At 46.1% G+C, this 19,721-nt stretch overlaps 1 protein-coding gene across 1 annotated transcript in view; it reads left to right on the plus strand.

Moving 5' to 3' along the window:
• The window catches only part of PLXNA2 (plexin A2), a 563,332-nt gene that overhangs the window by 444,755 nt on the left and 98,856 nt on the right, over nucleotides 1-19,721 (plus strand). Inside the window, exon 17 of the mRNA XM_086923371.1 lies at nucleotides 11,873-11,966. Within this exon, the coding sequence (XP_086779497.1) occupies nucleotides 11,873-11,966 (94 nt within the window). The remainder of the gene's footprint in view (nucleotides 1-11,872; nucleotides 11,967-19,721) is intronic.

Here is a 19,721-nt window from a genome sequence, read left to right on the forward strand (position 1 = left end):
GTCAGGGCCGCAGATCACTCGAGAGAGGTCTGTTCGGAACCAGTGAAGTTCGGATGATCGGCTGTCAGACGAGGGTCTATCGGACAGGGTACCTTCCGATCGTTGCAGTTGTTCACTCTGTCGTCAGGACCTCTCCCACTGGATCCACGAGTCGCTGATGGGCCCCACGTTTGGGACGCCAATTGTAAAAAAGGGTTTCCAAAGACAACCAGTAACCAAAGACCCTTTTTATGTTGCCCGGCGGTATCGCCTCTATGACCCACCAATGTTAATCAATGAAGAAGCAGGCGCTGGAGACTGGAAGGCAGGAAACGAGGATTTTATTCTCTCCGGAGGAGAACACATCAATTCAGACAGCAAGTATCGTCACGAGGTGCTCTAACCACATCTCTGAGGCCTGGCCTCTTATACTAGGGTTTATGACCTTTATTGCACATAACACATTCCCGCAACACGTTGATAGTTGAAAGAACATCCTCGGAATCTCCCCTTCAGGCCCGTTCCCACATACATTTACAGTTGGATTCCCCACCCCGGTCACAACAGGTGATGGTTGTCGCACAGCAGGGCATTCCGCCGATTCACGGAATGCATGGGGTTGATCGGATCTCATGGGGTGGGGGCTTTGATCGATTCGGGGGTCTTTTGATGGGGAAGGGAAGCTTCCTACTGTACGGGGTAATAAACAGTATCCGCAGGGCCAGGTGGCGGCCTGGGAACAAGGAAGACAAACGGGGACACAGGAAAGGGGGTTTGCATAGGCCATGAAAGGAATGAGGGGAGGTGGCGCGCTGGGAACAGGATGGGGTTCTGTGGTGAAGCTGCGCTGAAGGGGGGGTTTATGACCCAAGGCATGAGAGAGCGGGGGTTGTCAGTGTGCGAGGGGATGCTTGCGAGGTTCAGAGAGAGAGAGACGCGCTGGCTATCAGCGAGGGCAGGGAGGCCATGGTGTTCAAAATGGCTGCCGCTTACGCGCACGAATGGGCTTGAAAAGGGGCAAGATGGCGCCGATAATGTTCACCAAGTTTGTGTTAATTTTCCACAATACTGGGTTTGGTCATAGTTTACAACCAGTGGAGGTGGATGCTCTATCCATTATCCCGGTTCATAACAATGCCCCGCAAGACTCTAACCCCCCCCACAGTCACCGTACCACCTTCCACTGGAGGCCTAGGCATACTACCACAAGATCCAGGGCTGAGAATTCTCTCCTGGAATGTGGCAGGAATTGCAAATAAGGAAGGCACACCGGAGTGGGATCTCCTGCTAGGTGCTAGTGATATCCTCCTTTTTCAGGAAACATGGGCGAAGGAACCCCAAACCAGGAGAGGGTTCGAAATATTTGAAATCCCTGCTAAATGGAGTGGGAGGGGGAGGCCGTCAGGAGGCTTGGCAATCTGGATAGCGAGTCACACTGGGTGCCAGGCAGAAAAGATGCATACGTCTTCGCAGGACATCCAGTGTGTGCTGCTCACATGGCCTGGCAAACCATCGTGGGCCATTGTTAATGTCTACTCGCGACCAGTTGCCGCGCCAAATGAATCACCCACCCTAAACGAATTGTCCTCCTTCCTGGGTCAACTGCCAGGAGACTACAAGGTAGTGCTGGGAGGAGACTTTAACTCTCATTTTGAACCCTTGGAAGGTCTACTGGAGGGTGCCCTCACTGCTGAGGATGACTACTGGGGGGTACCACCCTCGTCCTCACCCCACCCTAAAGCCTGGTCCCCTCTAGCAGTACAACTCATGTCCCTCACCTTGAACTTCGCACTGAGGGCTTGTAATGGTCGTACTCCTTCCGATACCCCCTCAGTGTGTACTTTCAACCGAAAGGGCCATGAGTCGAGGCTAGATTATATTATGATAGATATCACACTGTGGCCAAAAGTCCTCGACTTCAGGGTAATAAATAGGTCAGATAGTGACCACAATGCCCTCTGCTTAAGCATCCAGCAGCCCCTGCCCCTAGCGGGCCTGCCCGCAGAAATTGGCGGAGAGGACACGGGGGATTTGCTTCTTACAACAAATAGGCGTCGGGTTAAATGGGGAAAGCTCTTGAGCTCAGAAGATGCCATCAATAAGTTATACGGTCTGGCACTCCCTAGGTTCATGGAGGTGGATGTGCTTTTAAATGAACCAAGAACCCCAGAATATAATGAGAAACTTGGTAGCATTCACCAGGAATTAGTGAGGGATCTGGCAGAGGTATTTCACCCGGTGGTACCAACCCGAAAGAAAAAGACCCGTGTTCCCACCTGGTACACCTCCTCCTGCAGGGCAGTTAAATCTGAGCTCATTGCCGCAATCAAGGAGGGGTCAAATAAGGCCAAGGTACGTGACCTTAGGAGGGAGTACAAATCAGTGATGGCTAATGCAAGGGCCGAGTGGGATTGGAACCACTGGCATGACCTCCATGATGCCCTAAAAGCCAGAGACTCTAGGAAATTCTGGGCCCTGGTAAATAATGGGATGGGGGAACTCAAAACAGCAATTGAACCCAACATCGCCCCCTCGCTTTGGGAGGCTCACTTTGGGGCACTCTATCAAGACACTAATACTTGGCCAGATGGAGTCTTGTCAGTGCCCACAAGCACCCCGGACTCGGCCCTGGAACTTTCTTTAGGGGAAGTGGAGGCTGCTCTGGAGCACTTAACGTTGGGGAAGGCGCCGGGGCTGGATACGTTACCGGGGGATCTCTTTAGGCATCATCCAGACATCTGGGGTCCGTACCTCCTTATTCTTTTTAATGCCATTCTAGGAGGTATGGCGATCCCCGGCTCTTGGCTGGGGGCAGAGATTGTACCGATTCACAAGAAGGGGTCTACTCTGCTTCCGGCCAACTATAGGCCGATTAGCCTAATAGATGTACCCCAAAAGCTCTTTGCGCGCCTCATTCTTAACCATCTGCTGGATTGGGTGGAGGACAACGACATCATGAGCCCCCTCCAGGCTGGCTTCAGAAAGAACACGTCGACCATGGACCAGATCTTCCGCCTCCTCCTCCTCTATTGGAAGACGGTGACGTTAGAGGGGGGTAGGCTGTACATGGTCTTCGTGGATCTGAGGTCAGCCTTCGATCTAGTCCCTCGAAGGAAATTATGGGAGGTTTTGGAAAAGCTAGGAGTACCCCCTCAGTTACTCAGCATTATAATCAGGTTGCATGAGAACAACTATGCACAAGTGAGGTGTGGGAGGGATGTTAAGCTCTCGTCCAGGTTTCCGGTCCACCGAGGAGTCAGGCAGGGCTGTGTCTTGGCACCGACCCTGTACTGTCTTTTCATTAACAGCGTTATACTGCATCTAGATAACGTTAAGGACAATGATGCCCCTCTCCTGGCAGGCAGGAGGGTCCCGGCAATAATGTTTGCTGACGATACCCTCCTGCTTTCCAAATCCCCCATGGGGATTCAGAGGATCGTGAACGGTTTTGGCCTTTTCTGTCGCCAACACGGGTTGGAGGTGAACACAGAAAAGACCAAGTTCTTGATTTTCAATCCCCCCGCCAAAACCAGACCCAACCCCACATTGGGAAAAGTCAGTCTTGAGAGGGTCTCGACCTTTATATATTTGGGGGTAACACTCCAGGAAAACCTCTCATGGGACTGCCAGATAGCTAGATCAAGGGTAAAATTGTCCCAGCTATCGGGTGCAATTTTGAAGGTGGCTAACAAGTCCACCTTTAAGCCTTTAAGCCCGGCCCTGGAAACATATAGGTCTCAAGCCAAGGCAGCAGCCATGTATGGCAGTGAGTTATGGGGCCATAAAGCAGGGAAAGTTTTGGCAGGAGTGGAAAACAGTTTTCTAAGACGCCTACTTGGTCTCCCCAAAGGCATGCCACTTCTGCCCTTAAGACTAGACATGGGTCTTCCCTCCATTGCTGAAGATCTTCTGTCAAAGCCCGTGAAGTTTTGGCACCGGATTTGGTCCACTGATGAACTGCACCACTACAGACAGGACCTTATTCACGTAATGAGCTTGAATGGCAACAATAAAATCCCCTGGCTCGCCTTCATCAAGACGGAATTGCTCAGTATGAACTTGCCAGATCTATGGGACGATCCAGCTCAAGGTTGTCAAAGGATTACCCGTAAAACCCTGGCCCAGATGTATAAGAATAAGAACTTGTCTCACATGGAAAATGCTTACATTAGTGGCACCCTTACGGCACGTTTTATGGAATCCAAAAATTCTTATGTCTTTGAACCCTTCATGGATTTTATCTTTCCTGTCCTGGCGAGGAAATTGTTCGTGCAATGGAGGTTCGGCACACTCCCCACTAAAACATTTACTTGCAAATGGTCCATAGGGGGTGACAAACTCTGCCCATGCTGCAACGCCCATGAGGAAGATGACCTCCATATAATGTTTGTATGCCATGCTTACCATAGACCCAGGAAACACTGGATAGCACCGCTCTGCAGAAACCTGGGGTTCAGGAAGTACTTACAGGCATACAGGGTCATGAAAACCAGCACTCTGGGCCACTTTGTGTTTGCCGTATCCAAATTCTTAATGGCAGCATGGTTAATCAGAAAGAAAATGTCCCCCTGAATTGGTACTGTCTTGCAGCCTCTATCCCTCGCTGGTCCAGTAGAGACTTTCTATATGTATTAATTTTGTATTTTAAATGTATGTATTGTATTTTACTGCATCTTTTATGGCCTATATGGCCGAAATAAAGACTTTTTGGAATTGGAATTGGAATAGGGTGGTTTTCCATCAAATATTTTACTTTTAGGAAATTCTGAACAGTATTTTAAAAGAATAAGGAAATGTCTGAATTTAAAGGACAGTGTTTGTAAAGACTATGTTTATTTTATCATAAAACTCAGAACTAAAATAAAAGTTCTAGCTATTAAAGCTATGATTCAGGAGAGGAACAAACACAAGAAAAGGAAAGAAAGCTATCCAAAAAGAAGGTAGCACCTGTGAGCCACAAGAAAGCCAAAGGATGATAAACACTGACCTGGCGCAAAGCTCACTGAATGTTTTTGGTTCAACACAACAGGTCTTTCAACAACAGACAGCTACAAACTACCTCAGAGTGAGACCTACAAATTAGATGCTTTTGTAACTTTGAAAAAGCCAAATCTCTGCCTGATTTCATGCTGCTCTGTTTCTTTTTGCGTTCTGGGTAATCAGTGATCTTTACATACCGAATTTGGAGCATAAAAGATCTTTCATATGAAATTGCTCGAGGTTGCAGCTACTCATGATGATGTCCCACTGGGTGTTCCTAGGAAATGCTTTTATATGTTGCAGATTTCCTTCCGGGGAGGCATGCCTGATTACCCATAATGCATAAAAAAGCTTCTTTCCAAAAAGCAGAGCAGATGTTTTTCATATTTTTTATCACAATACTGCTGTAGGCAGCAATAACACAGTAAAAGGCCGTGAGTTACAAATAAATAGCGTTTCTGATCAGTAGGGCATTCTTACAGCAGATAAAGTATTTGTTATAGGAACTTATTTTCATATTGCACTTGCTTCTGCAGTGTTCCCATGCCATAGCATTGTAAATAGCAGGTGTTACTTTAAGCTGGCTGAGTGATAGCAAATGTATTGTCTTAAGAAAGATGAAGGACTGCATAAGCCTTGACAGGATTTGAATCAATGACTGTAGATTAACTGTACCTCTTAGGAATCTATTGCAGCAGCAGTGAGCAGCACATTGTTTTGTTTGGACAACTTCTGAATGCCTATCATCCGCTCAGGCAGCTGTGGAGACAACCTTGCAGGACTCACCCTCCTCATGGCCATGGTAGACAAAGGCTTCTTTTCTTTTAGAGGCTTGCCCGCTTTTATGGAATGACAATTTTCTGTCTTCTAACCAATGTTATGTACACCCCTTTACTCACAAAGTGTCATTGGTTCGAATAAACTGCTAAGAGTTAAGAAATCTATGTTTAATTACTCTGAATCCAGTTATTTTGAGGATTCCAAAGGTCGCTCAGTCCATATGGTCTCATGCAGTGATTCTCCAAGTACGGCCCGGGGGCCGCATGCGGCCGCCCTCCTGACCTTTACATGCAGCCCCCTGGGCAGCAGCAGCTCTGGGCTGCTGTTTACTCGACTCAGCACTAACATTATTATATATTTTTTAATATACAGCAAGCATTTTTTATGAAGGTTAATTGCAGTTTGGGAAGGAAGTAACAAGGCTCTTAACTTAAGGAACACCTTAATTTTGTACCTTTAGAACAATTTAATCAAATTATTGTAGTGCAATTAGAACTATTTCTCTTAAAGTGATGGTTTTCAAACATTAATTTAGAAATGTTCATGCTTCCCCCTTCGCACCCTGACAACCATGCCATTAGTGATTACATCCAAGCACAGGAGATGGTTTTGAACAACATGCATCCTGAAGTCATGTATTTCGAGTTCCGCTTATATGTGATAATGAAGAAAAAGGAGGAAAATTGAAATAAAGCAATTTCCCAGGAACACACAATTTGGTCAAGTGGAGAAGCTGGGATTCATCCCAGGTTTTCTGGTTTCACATTGCGCAATTGTGTTAAGCCACTAAATATTCATGCTTTGCTTTCCCCTACACCGGCTTTATAAACCCCTCTGGCATCAGTGCAGCCCTCGGTCACCCAAAGACCAAACTTTGCAGCCCCAGGAAAATGTTCGTGAGTACCCATGGTCTAAAGGATTTGACTCATAACCACACAAGAAAGGGAGATCCAGAAATACTTAACTAACCACAAACTTTGGGTTCCAGAGCAGCGAGCTGCTCGGCATGAAATCGCTTCAGCTTCGCTTCAGCTTCTCGTCAGTGGTAGTATGCACTATATAAATGCAGTTACAATTTCAACTCATTCCGAGCCGCTTTCCCACATGAGAATTTACGGTGGGATATGGTCACGTGTGATGGTTTTAAACTATCCAAATGTGAGTTTGTTAACGGCTTCGCCACGGCGCACATTCCGCCGCTGTGCGGTGGAATTTGACGCGTGCGCAGAATGGGCGGCCGTCCGACGCACACGCCCACTGTGACGTCGGACAGCCGGGGGCCATCCGACACATGGAAGTGGTTAAAAATAACGTATCAGCTGGTTCGTTGGGGGTGTGGTACGGCTTTTGATCTCATCTGCAGTTGAGATAGTTGTTATTAATATATTTTTAATAAGGATGTAATTGGGAGATAAGCTAATAAACATTTTAAACCAGACTTTGACAGAGTCCTAGATGGGGGACCCTCACTACAGGGCGATCTGCTTTACATTGCGCATACGACTGCTATGGTGTCCCCAAGGGTTCAAAATCAATTCCCCGTTGCTCTGACAGTCTCAACAGAGTGAATTGTTCTCACAGTGGAAAGAGACGCTCCCCCGTCTGAGATGCATCATTGACTGGGATCTATAAAATCTCCATTTTCTGAGATGAAAATCTGTCCCGGAGTTATTAAGCCGGTTTTAATTACAAACACAATTGAGGGAGCGCAATCTGCACGGAGCCGTCGCGATAACTAATAATGCCCCCTTTTAAAGCCTTCCATCTGCCAGATAAGTGCACAACTGCTCGTTAAAGAGCTCTCCTCGTGGCGTGAAGAGCGCGGCGGAAGCGGATGCTTATCGCTAGGAGATGTACATCAAGGGACGAGGGCGCGGCGGGTGTCGGGGAGGAGAGGCGTCTGTTTAACAAGGCAAGAGCCTGTCAGAAGGCGCTGTCCCTGGGTTCAAGAGACGAGGGCCCGAGGTCCCTCCTTCTCACCTCATGCCTCCATGTTTCTGCCCGCGTGCCTCTCCCGCCCTTGCCTTTGCTTTCCTGCGTATCCTCGCTTCACAGATAGGGGGCGCAGCGTGTCCAGGCCTATGATTGAGTTATTTATTTTATTTATTTATGCGTTTTAACATAGCGCAGACTTTACCCGAAGGCGTCAGAGCGCTTCACAATAGGAACAGAAAATTACAAATGAACAAATTACAAAAGCAGACGATAAGTTACATGAGGTAAAAGTGACAATTGTGAGCAAACAAAATACATGAGGTAGCAAACAGTGCAATACAGGAGGAAAGAGTGACAAGTGTGCAGGTTACAGGAGAAAACAAAGTACATTTAGAGGTAAAATACTGTAGTATATGCTAGACACAGAGGCACAAGAACAAACGTTGCGTAGGCAATGGTGGGACTTGTGCAAGTATCAAAAGCAAACAAACACGTGCGGCTTGGGTGGGGTGGGGGGTGTGTATCTGCATATGAGGCTTTCCGTCTCGTGCTGTCTGGGGCAATAGGCACAGCGGTGCTGGCACCGCCAAACCAGTGCCCAGCTATGGCTAGGGTGACCAACCGTCTGTAAATTTCACGGACAGTCCGTAATTTCGGCCGTCTGTCCGTTGTCCGTGAAGGATTCTTTAACGGACACCATTTGTCCGTAATTTTAACTGATCGCACACCGGCACAGCTGGCCCCCACCTCCCTTCTTGACTGCGATGCTGCTGAGGTCGGGTGTAACAGACTCCGAGGCAGTACAAAAGCTCAGATACCCATCAGCATTGGCGAGGCACAGCGGGATGGCAACCCTCACACCTTCAGCCCTTGATGAGCTGTTAAGAGGTGCTTGAAGGTGACAGAGGGAGGGGCGGCAGCTTCAGGAGCAGGGGCATCTATTCAGATGCAAACAGCACTGAATGCGTCTTGTATTTTCAATTGGTGTTAGACATTCCCTTTCTGCCCAGGGTTCCAAATATCCTAGAACCAGCCCCGATTACACCGAGGCAGCATGTGGTTCACTTCACAGAGCTAATGTCACTAAATTGTAAACAAACCTCGATTCTTCAAAAATGCAGTCTATATTGTAATAAAATAGAGAAATGGCACAATCACACTCACACTCACACTGATTAACAAAGTATGGAGGACAATCAGTTAAATCAGTTCTCTTGGAGTATCTCCTTTCAGTACTGTACATCAGTGTGGGGGGAGGGGGGCAAAACGAACATTTTGGAAACAAAGCCTGTCTTCTCGTTGTCTTGTCCAAGAGGGGGTGAGGAGCCCTCCCCCACCCTGGAAGAGACCAAGATGATACTAGAATACTGCATACCCACCCCTGTGTCCACCCGGTGGATCCTGTTCCCCTTCCAGTGATGGCTCTTGTCCCCCTATGTGGTGGCTCCTGTCGCCCCCTCCCCCCCCCCCCCCGGCCCGCCTGTGATGGCTCCTGTCCCCTCCTGTAGTGGATCCTGTCTCTGCCCTGAGTGGCTTCTGTCCCAGTCCTGGAATGTCTCCTGCAGCGAGGGTGAAGTTCTTGATGGGCCTCTTCTCAAAAAGGCTCAGCTCAAAATTAATATGAAAAGGTGGGCGAGTGAGTAAGTGAAGGGATGACTGGATGAATTAGTGAAAGGGTGAATGGATGAATGAAAGATTGAATAGATGGATAATGGGAGAGGATGGATGGATTGTTGAGTGAGTGGAAGGATGGAAGAGAGAAAACGGAAATAGCTGGATGTATGGGTAGAAGGATAGCTGGATGGGTAAAAGGGTGGATGGATGAGTGAAAGGATGGATGAGTGAAAAGGTGGATGATGAGTGAGTGGGTGGATGGATGAGTGAAATGATGGATGGATTGATGAATTGATAAGTGCAAGGGCGAATGGATGGACGGATGAGTGAAAGGGTGGATGTAAGGATGGATGAGTGAGTGAAAGGGAAGGTAGATGGACAAAATGATGAATTTGGCCAGTGAAGGAGTGAAAGAATAAATAGATGAGAGAAAGGATGAATGAGTGATAGGGTCAATGGATGGATTCATGAGCGGATGAGTAGATGGATGGGTGGGTGGGTGGATGGATGGATGGAAGGAGGGTGGGTGGATGGATGGATGGAAGGAAAGACTGCTAAGTGAAAGAGTCGAAGGAGAGAGAAAGGGAGGATGATGGATGACTGAAAGGGTGGATGGGTGGAAGGATCAGTGACTGGGTGGATGGATGAGTAAGTGAAAGGATGGCTGGATGGGTGAAAGGGTAAATCGCTGGATGGATGAGTGAATGGATTGATGGGTAGAAGAGTGAATGGCTGAGTGTACAGATGGATAGGGTGAAAGGGCGGATGGATGAGTGAAAGGATGGATGAAGGGATGGATGAGTGAAATGAAAGATGGAAGGATACATGATGGATAGGTTTGCAAATGGCTGAGTATGTCTAGATATGGCTGGGCTTACTTATATACAATTGCGCGACCTCTGATGTGTCTGTAAAACTTATCCAATTGTCCTGAAGTTTTGTCCTGAATTTTGACCTCCTGTCCTGAATTTTTGTCCTGAATTTTGACCCTTTGTCCTGAATTTTTACACTCACCGTCCTGAATTTGCACCAATGCCAGTTGGTCACCCTAGCTATGGCAGGAATGGTATTTCTGCTAGCAAAGCTGCTTGAAGCATCCGAAAAACAATAGGCAGCGCTCTACAAACATATCAATACATACATTAAACACAGTGTTTGACCGGGTAGGGCTTGGCAATGGACCACAGTGTCGCACGTGCAAGTGTTTAGGAAGGGAAAGGTCGCGGTGAAGGCCACGTTATCTGCTGACACACACTGTCCATGGGATGAAAGATTGTCAGGCACGTCCGTCACTGCTACCAGGCGTCTGGAGGGGGAGCAGGAGCAGCGGTCTCGGGTCCGGGAGGCTGGAGCAGATGTTTGGGCTCGACTTCTTTCGAAGCCAGCTGTCACGCGCTGTGATGTGAGGCACGGTGCCTTCCCCGTGTGCTCTCATAAAATGACTGATCTGTGGAGTGCTCACACGCTGCCTTCCTTACGGTGACTTTGGATGGGTCTTGTCTGTAAATGGGAGACCCCACATGGTACCTTGCACAGCCCTTGAATGGTGTGTGTTGTGCGCTTTTGCGTGTGCTCCAGTCTCGTTGACAGTAGAGCAGGGTACCAGGGCCTCTGGTGTTGAACATGAGCATCAATTCACCAAAAGGCCTGGGGATAGCGGAAGTGACATCGCACGCCATTTGACCTCTACATTCACTCACAAACAGATGCTTACACATACACACACCATCACACATGCACATAATCTCTCTCTCACAAACACACTGCCACCTACACAAATGTGGAGAACAAACATTAAAAACATTTTTTACTTACCTCAGCTGCCAGGGAGGGTCATGTTCTAAATAATTGTACCCCATTTTTTATTACACTAATGGTGAATAATATACTCATTTACTATTGGTGTAATAATATATAAAATGCCAAAAATAGGGAGATTGAAGACCCAACCGATGTCTATAGAGATAGGTGCCCCCTGTGTTTGTGGCAATGATTTTGCCACCTCCGAGTCCAGGCGTCGAAAATTCAGTGCCAGGGGTCGCAAGGAGCAAGCTAGAGGTCTCAGCTGCGACTCCTGGTGACCCTTAAATGATGTCCCTGGTGTTGAACTGAAAGGATCTTTCTTGATTCTGCTCTCTTTTATCTTTGTCAAGACTAAAGGTGAGAGAACAGGGTGTAGAACCCTCTCACTCATTTGACTCTCATCCTTGCAGGGCAGAGTGAGGTGCGTCACAGTGCCAGGGGCTTCTTGACCTAAATGCAAAGTGAGTGCATTAAAATTCCTGGACTGTTGTTTTCCTGCTGTACTTTCCTGTGTTATCATCTCTGGACTGTGTATTGTATTGGATACCGCCAGTGACACGCACCATGCCCCTCCGCCGGGGACTCCTGTCCAGCCGATGGATAGCCTGGCCGGGAATCCAGTTATCCACTGAGACAAACTCTCCCCGGAGACCCAGGGAGAGGCAGTGTATTCATTATCCTTGCCACCTTCAGTCCTTCAACCCAGCCAATGCATCTGCAGTGTGATTCCGCCAGTCCAGATAGTAGGATGCCATTAACTTTCTGTGTGTGTCCTTTGCAGTGGCCACACCCCTGTAACCGTCACCGGCTCCAACCTGGACGTCATTCAAGAACCGAGGATCCGGGTGAAGTACAACGGACGGGAGTCAGTCAGTGTAAGTACACGGACTCTTTTTTTTGCCTACTGCAAAGTACCTATTGTAAAATGGAGGACAGCCATGAGAAGTGCTCTGTATATATCTACCCATGATGTACAAAAGATGAACAGGCAAAATGAAAGACTTTATGGATTTATACCAATGATGAAATCCCCAGAAATAGATCAGAGGAATTGGTAGGAGAAGATGGGTTTGGTTAGAAAGAAATGTTTTAAGAGGGATGTTATGGTCTGAATAGGTAGTAAATACAAAATGTCTGCGTTAAGGCATTTCATCAGATGTATTAAACATCTGCCCTGTCTTTCCTCAAAGTGGTATATTATGATGGCAATGCCATCAGTGTGGTTAATCGATGTTGGTAGTTTCCTATGACAACTTCCAGGCTCTCAATCTTTACTTCCTTCAAAGACTCCAGCAAGCTTGTCGTTTTCAATCAGGTCTGATTTTTCCATTGTTTATTGCCAGTCTCTGCCCCGCTTTAAGAGATTGTTCAATTTAGCCTCACGGCTTTCAAAATAAACACGAGGAGCTCGGGTTCTGGAACGTTTACATAAAGACACGCACTCTTGTCAGTTCCACAATTTTGGAAATCTGCTAATCACAGCCACTAACTAAACAAAGAACCTTGAACAGTGAAGCAGAACTTCCACAGAGCAGTGGTGTGTTTAGGGCCAATGCTTTTTTAATTTAAATCTTCTGGTGTTTTCTTATGGTACTTCATTCTGGGAGTTGACCTGATTTTCATGTATCTCAGTTTGACATGAAACTTAGCTTACACAATGTGAGAAAACTGATTTGTACCAGATGCACACAGTTTAGTCAACGAGGGGAGCTGGGATTAGAACTCTTGGTCCTGGGGCAAATAACACAACTGTTAGAGTTAGACCATCTCTCCGAATCCGGTTATGCAGCATGTAAATGAAACAACAGAAAACAGAGTTACACATACATTCTGCAGAGGGCCAACCGGGAATTTAGCAAGGGAGATGTGTTGTGATTAGTATTTCAAGTTCCTCTTGGTGTCCACAGTGGGATTAGAGTTCTCGGTGTTGTGATGAGTATTTAAAGTTCCTCTTGGTGTCCACAGTGGGATTAGAGTTCTCGGTGTTGTGATGAGTATTTCAAGTTCCTCTTGGTGTCCACAGTGGGATTAGAGTTCTCGGTGTTGTGATGAGTATTTCAAGTTCCTCTTGGTGTCCACAGTGGGATTAGAGTTCTCGGTGTTGTGATGAGTATTTCAAGTTCCTCTTGGTGTCCACAGTGGGATTAGAGTTCTCGGTGTTGTGATGAGTATTTCAAGTTCCTCTTGGTGTCCACAGTGGGATTAGAGTTCTCGGTGTTGTGATGAGTATTTCAAGTTCCTCTTGGTGTCCACAGTGGGATTAGAGTTCTCGGTGTTGTGATGAGTATTTCAAGTTCCTCTTGGTGTCTACAGTGGCATTAGAGTTCTCGGTGTTGTGATGAGTATTTCAAGTTCCTCTTGGTGTCCACAGTGGGATTAGAGTTCTCGGTGTTGTGATGAGTATTTCAAGTTCCTCTTGGTGTCTACAGTGGCATTAGAGTTCTCGGTGTTGTGATGAGTATTTCAAGTTCCTCTTGGTGTCCACAGTGGGATTAGAGTTCTCGGTGTTGTGATGAGTATTTCAAGTTCCTCTTGGTGTCCACAGTGGGATTAGAGTTCTCGGTGTTGTGATGAGTATTTCAAGTTCCTCTTGGTGTCCACAGTGGGATTAGAGTTCTCGGTGTTGTGATGAGTATTTCAAGTTCCTCTTGGTGTCTACAGTGGCATTAGAGTTCTCGGTGTTGTGATGAGTATTTCAAGTTCCTCTTGGTGTCCACAGTGGGATTAGAGTTCTCGGTGTTGTGATGAGTATTTCAAGTTCCTCTTGGTGTCTACAGTGGCATTAGAGTTCTCGGTGTTGTGATGAGTATTTCAAGTTCCTCTTGGTGTCCACAGTGGGATTAGAGTTCTCGGTGTTGTGATGAGTATTTCAAGTTCCTCTTGGTGTCCACAGTGGGATTAGAGTTCTCGGTGTTGTGATGAGTATTTCAAGTTCCTCTTGGTTTCTACAGTGGCATTAGAGTTCTCGGTGTTGTGATGAGTATTTCAAGTTCCTCTTGGTGTCCACAGTGGGATTAGAGTTCTCGGTGTTGTGATGAGTATTTCAAGTTCCTCTTGGTGTCCACAGTGGGATTAGAGTTCTCGGTGTTGTGATGAGTATTTCAAGTTCCTCTTGGTGTCTACAGTGGCATTAGAGTTCTCGGTGTTGTGATGAGTATTTCAAGTTCCTCTTGGTGTCCACAGTGGGATTAGAGTTCTCGGTGTTGTGATGAGTATTTCAAGTTCCTCTTGGTGTCTACAGTGGCATTAGAGTTCTCGGTGTTGTGATGAGTATTTCAAGTTCCTCTTGGTGTCCACAGTGGGATTAGAGTTCTCGGTGTTGTGATGAGTATTTCAAGTTCCTCTTGGTGTCCACAGTGGGATTAGAGTTCTCGGTGTTGTGATGAGTATTTCAAGTTCCTCTTGGTGTCCACAGTGGGATTAGAGTTCTCGGTGTTGTGATGAGTATTTCAAGTTCCTCTTGGTGTCCACAGTGGGATTAGAGTTCTCGGTGTTGTGATGAGTATTTCAAGTTCCTCTTGGTTTCTACAGTGGCATTAGAGTTCTCGGTGTTGTGATGAGTATTTCAAGTTCCTCTTGGTGTCCACAGTGGGATTAGAGTTCTCGGTGTTGTGATGAGTATTTCAAGTTCCTCTTGGTGTCCACAGTGGGATTAGAGTTCTCGGTGTTGTGATGAGTATTTCAAGTTCCTCTTGGTGTCCACAGTGGGATTAGAGTTCTCGGTGTTGTGATGAGTATTTCAAGTTCCTCTTGGTGTCCACAGTGGGATTCGAGTTCTCGGTGTTGTGATGAGTATTTCAAGTTCCTCTTGGTGTCCACAGTGGGATTAGAGTTCTCGGTGTTGTGATGAGTATTTCAAGTTCCTCTTGGTGTCCACAGTGGGATTAGAGTTCTCGGTGTTGTGATGAGTATTTCAAGTTCCTCTTGGTGTCCACAGTGGGATTAGAGTTCTCGGTGTTGTGATGAGTATTTCAAGTTCCTCTTGGTGTCCACAGTGGGATTCGAGTTCTCGGTGTTGTGATGAGTATTTCAAGTTCCTCTTGGTGTCCACAGTGGGATTAGAGTTCTCGGTGTTGTGATGAGTATTTCAAGTTCCTCTTGGTGTCCACAGTGGGATTAGAGTTCTCGGTGTTGTGATGAGTATTTCAAGTTCCTCTTGGTGTCCACAGTGGGATTAGAGTTCTCGGTGTTGTGATGAGTATTTCAAGTTCCTCTTGGTGTCCACAGTGGGATTAGAGTTCTCGGTGTTGTGATGAGTATTTCAAGTTCCTCTTGGTGTCCACAGTGGGATTCGAGTTCTCGGTGTTGTGATGAGTATTTCAAGTTCCTCTTGGTGTCCACAGTGGGATTAGAGTTCTCGGTGTTGTGATGAGTATTTCAAGTTCCTCTTGGTGTCCACAGTGGGATTAGAGTTCTCGGTGTTGTGATGAGTATTTCAAGTTCCTCTTGGTGTCCACAGTGGGATTAGAGTTCTCGGTGTTGTGATGAGTATTTCAAGTTCCTCTTGGTGTCCACAGTGGGATTAGAGTTCTCGGTGTTGTGATGAGTATTTCAAGTTCCTCTTGGTGTCCACAGTGGGATTAGAGTTCTCGGTGTTGTGATGAGTATTTCAAGTTCCTCTTGGTGTCCACAGTGGGATTAGAGTTCTCGGTGTTGTGATGAGTATTTCAAGTTCCTCTTGGTGTCCACAGTGGGTTAGAGTTCTCGGTGTTGTGATGAGTATTTCAAGTTCCTCTTGGTGTCCACAGTGGGTTAGAGTTCTCGGAGTTCAACAGTTGGCACTCCGCTGAACCAGTCTCAAGATACATGGAGCAGTGAGTCCTCGAAGCATTGCCGAACCTGATTTTGAGAGGCTTATTTTAAATGAAAGAAAAATGACCCTGAGCATATAGAGGAGTTTCAGCTCTTCTTGTCCACATACCACTTTGCTGTCAGCCTGTGGGCACTGGCATGCATTTCACCAAGGCCTCGAGCTACACACATATCCAGTATTCTCCTAAAAAGCTGTCAGCCCCATCCCCTTTGGCCTCTTCTTGTGTTAGTGGGTTTTGAAGGTTTAATGGGAGCGCTGCGCTCTTTGTTATTTATTCTGTTATTCTCTTCATAATTCATTTCTGCTGAAAGGCTGTGTTCCAGTGCCATGCAGGGCAGGGCCACCTAAAAGCGTCTCGATTTTAAATGCTATTTACTTCATTTTGTTTTGTGTTTGTTTTTTTATATAATGGACTGTACAAATAATTTTCACACTGGTCTATCTCATGAAAAGAAGCCTTCCCATGCGAATGGTAGAGGAAGTGTGGGACTTTGAAACATGGCCAGGATGGGGTCAAGTAGAGGCACTACATTTGTTAATAATGGGCAGAATTTAAAGTGGATTTTAATTGCCACTGATGTTCACGAACTTCAGACTCACATTTTGGGAGCTGACTAGGTGAAGGTTGATTTCAACAGGTGCTAATTAAGAGAAAAAACAAATGCAGTCACGTTTAATATGCAGAAAAAGTAATTTATTGCTTTATGGCTTAGATTATACAATATGCACGGATGACAATAAGCGTGGTTAAGAAATATTAGAGCACTGGAATGTTGGGAGCTCCACTGAAGACAATGAAGTGGCTCGTAGCTAATAATGGCTGTTTGTCTTTCTGTCTCTCCCTTTTTAATTTAGGACATTTTACCCTCAGTGTGCAGTACATTCCTTCTTCCTCGGGCTATACTGGTTGTTCAACACCCTCTCCTTTGTTATAGGCCCGAGTCAACTGGTTTTCAGGGCTTGTAACTACTAGAATAGCCCTCAGCAGGGGGCCATAAGGCAATTTGGGAAAATATTCATGTATATCCATCTTTAGTCCCAGGTGTATTTGTTACTGCTTTGTTTAGGTGTTTATCAATTCTGGACCTTTATTTATATTTAAAAGAAGCATGTTTGCTTCAGTAGTCAAGTTTGGGGTGAACACATAAGCTGCTTGTCAATACTGATGCACCTTCTCTTCGCTTTTAGTAATATCTCTGCTGTGGGATGGTTTTTCACACTACACAGCCTTTATTTGTGAATCTTGAAACATATGTTCAAGGAGCATCAGTGGGAAGGACTTTCATTTAAGTTTTTGCTACAATAAATCATTTAATGTGTAGGACATGAAAAGGTAGCACTATGTTTCAACAACAGGAGAGAGAGGAAAAAGGACACTCTCAGTCCCCCAGGTAAATATGTTTCAATCAACAAAAGAGTGCTGGTTTTTTATGTGTGTAATCACAGACACATGAGAAAGGTTAGAAATAAGTGAGTAAATCGCATTGGATTTTTCAGGAAGCCCTCACTCACCACCCTGGCTGGTGACATGCTTCAACATCGGGCCCACCAGGAGAAGCCGAATGCCTCCCTGGTGTGCTACAACGCCAGGATACTGCGGAGCTGGTCTTGTGGCAATAGTGTGAAAAGGTGGTCTAAAAATGTCATGGTTGAATGCCACACAAAAAACTTTATTTAGTGGTCAACGTGACATATTAAAATATGTGTGGGGAAATTACCAAGTAGATTGTTTGGATATTTCCACTTAAAGTGGGGTTTTTGTACATCTATGTACATCTCAGAACGATAAATTGCTCACAGTTCCCATTTTTGGGTTCTAGGTCAAGTATCACAAAGTCCAAAAGGTTAATATTGCAACTTTTTTACACCGCAAACTGTTAAGACATTGTTGAATATCTTGAAGGTCCCACGAGTCCTTCCAAAATTAGGTGGACAGTAGGCCATGCATCTGACAACAGACTTACAGGGAAGTCAGGCCTCCCAAAAAAAGCATTTAGGATACACGGACCTCTCAAATAACACAAGCAAACACTCAAAAGTGTGCAGTAACCCAAAAATAATACTAGGTAAATACTTTCATATATATCTATACATCCACTTAAATATGCTTATATTCAAATGAAAGAAAAGGGCATGTCCTACTATGCCAAATTTTCCAAGTTTAAATCATCACTTTTAATTGCTATTCCTGTCCTCGATCTGTGGCTGGGTTTGCCTCGCGTTCCTGGACCCCCTGGTGATGTTGCGGGTGGCTGATGTGCATTGAAAGGGGAGAAGAGTCTGGTGCCTTAGAAAGGTCGCGCCCTGACAGAGTCAGTTGCATGTATGGGATGCTAGGCCCCAGTGCCTGCAGAATATGACTGACAATATCTGTGTAATGTTTCCCCAAATCCTGATTGGATCTTAGTATTGTTCAACTTCGACCAGTGGGTCTCTGTGTTTCTTAGCCACTTTCTGCACAACTTCTCTTAAGTCTGAGAGTAGACTGTTCCAGATCTTCGAACCACAGATGGAGAGATTTTCTGGAAGTTGTGCCTTCAGTAATGTCCTCTCTGGTGGATGAAAGAGTAAGTGGCAACATCTAGTGGTACACAAGTAGATATTGGCGATGTTTGTCCAGCCTTCTATCAGACTTGCCTCACTCCAAAAGCTCCTGGACAGGCCCTTACCTCTTTATCTCTCCTTCCGGTTGAGGCAAGAAGTGCTCGCAGACCTTCTCAAGCTCCTGGTCCAGTCATCTCTCCATCCTGGTGGCCTGAAGCGAAGCGAGAGGGAGGGACCGCCAACAGAGACCTGACACAGTCACTGAACGTCTGCGTCCAAGTTTACTCGCGTGGCTGGATTGCACAAAACCGGCGCCGCAGTCTCTTGCAGCCCGTTCTCTAAACTATCAGCTTGCTGCATTTTCCGGCTCCTTGCTTTTATCTTTGCTCATGGTCCAAGCTTTATTTTTCCTTTGATTTCATAATTGTGTGGAATGTTTGCCTTCCCGTCTACCTCTTGCATCGCTTCAGAATGACTTGTATCCAACTTGACACAACTTCCTCAGCAGGGCCCGAGGAGAGATAGGTTAGTATTACACTTAACATCCACTTCCTTCACCACATGTTTCTGCCCAGGTGAAGCACGGCGTGGGCACTTACTGAATGTATACAGAGACCCACTCTTCTGCGACATGTCACAAATGTTCTATTTTTTTCTGTGTGTGCGCGACTTTCACAACCATTCCCCACACTGTGCCACTTTTCACGACTTTTGTTGTTAAAATACAATGACTTTTTTTGTGGGCAGAAAGTGGTGGACGAAGTTGTGGATGAACCTAACTATGTGCTAAAAGTTCCGGTACTGGCTTAATTTAAAGTTGCCGTCAAAAATCAGATTTAGAATGTGGCGTAGGACAGAAAACCCAACAAGAGCATCTCGGACAGGGAAAGCGTTTGCTGAGCAGAGAAACATGTGCAGGACAGAGGGCAGGGAACATATGCAGGAATGTGTCAGGACTGCATGTCAGCACTTTTTTATGGGGAGGAGGGATTATTTTTTAATTAAATGAGCTACCTTCTCCCTGGTCTGAAGCCTGGGAGGTGAAGCTGTGGGCCCCGTGGGCCAAAGATTCCAGCGAGATTACATTTCCCGAAGTTGTGCACTCAGCACTTTCTCATCTTCGCTCCAAAAGAAAAATAATAATTCTTGTCCTGCTGAGAGCGAAAAATAGAATAAGGAAGAAGCGTGTGGGTGCTCCGGCACTGAAATCCACACCGGTATATTATATTGATGCAATGAAAAGCATGGCTTCGAGTTTGCTCTGAACGGTAGA

The sequence above is a fragment of the Lissotriton vulgaris genome, chromosome 5 (assembly GCF_964263255.1).
Source record: "Lissotriton vulgaris chromosome 5, aLisVul1.2, whole genome shotgun sequence".
In the NCBI taxonomy this organism is placed as follows: domain Eukaryota; kingdom Metazoa; phylum Chordata; class Amphibia; order Caudata; family Salamandridae; genus Lissotriton; species Lissotriton vulgaris.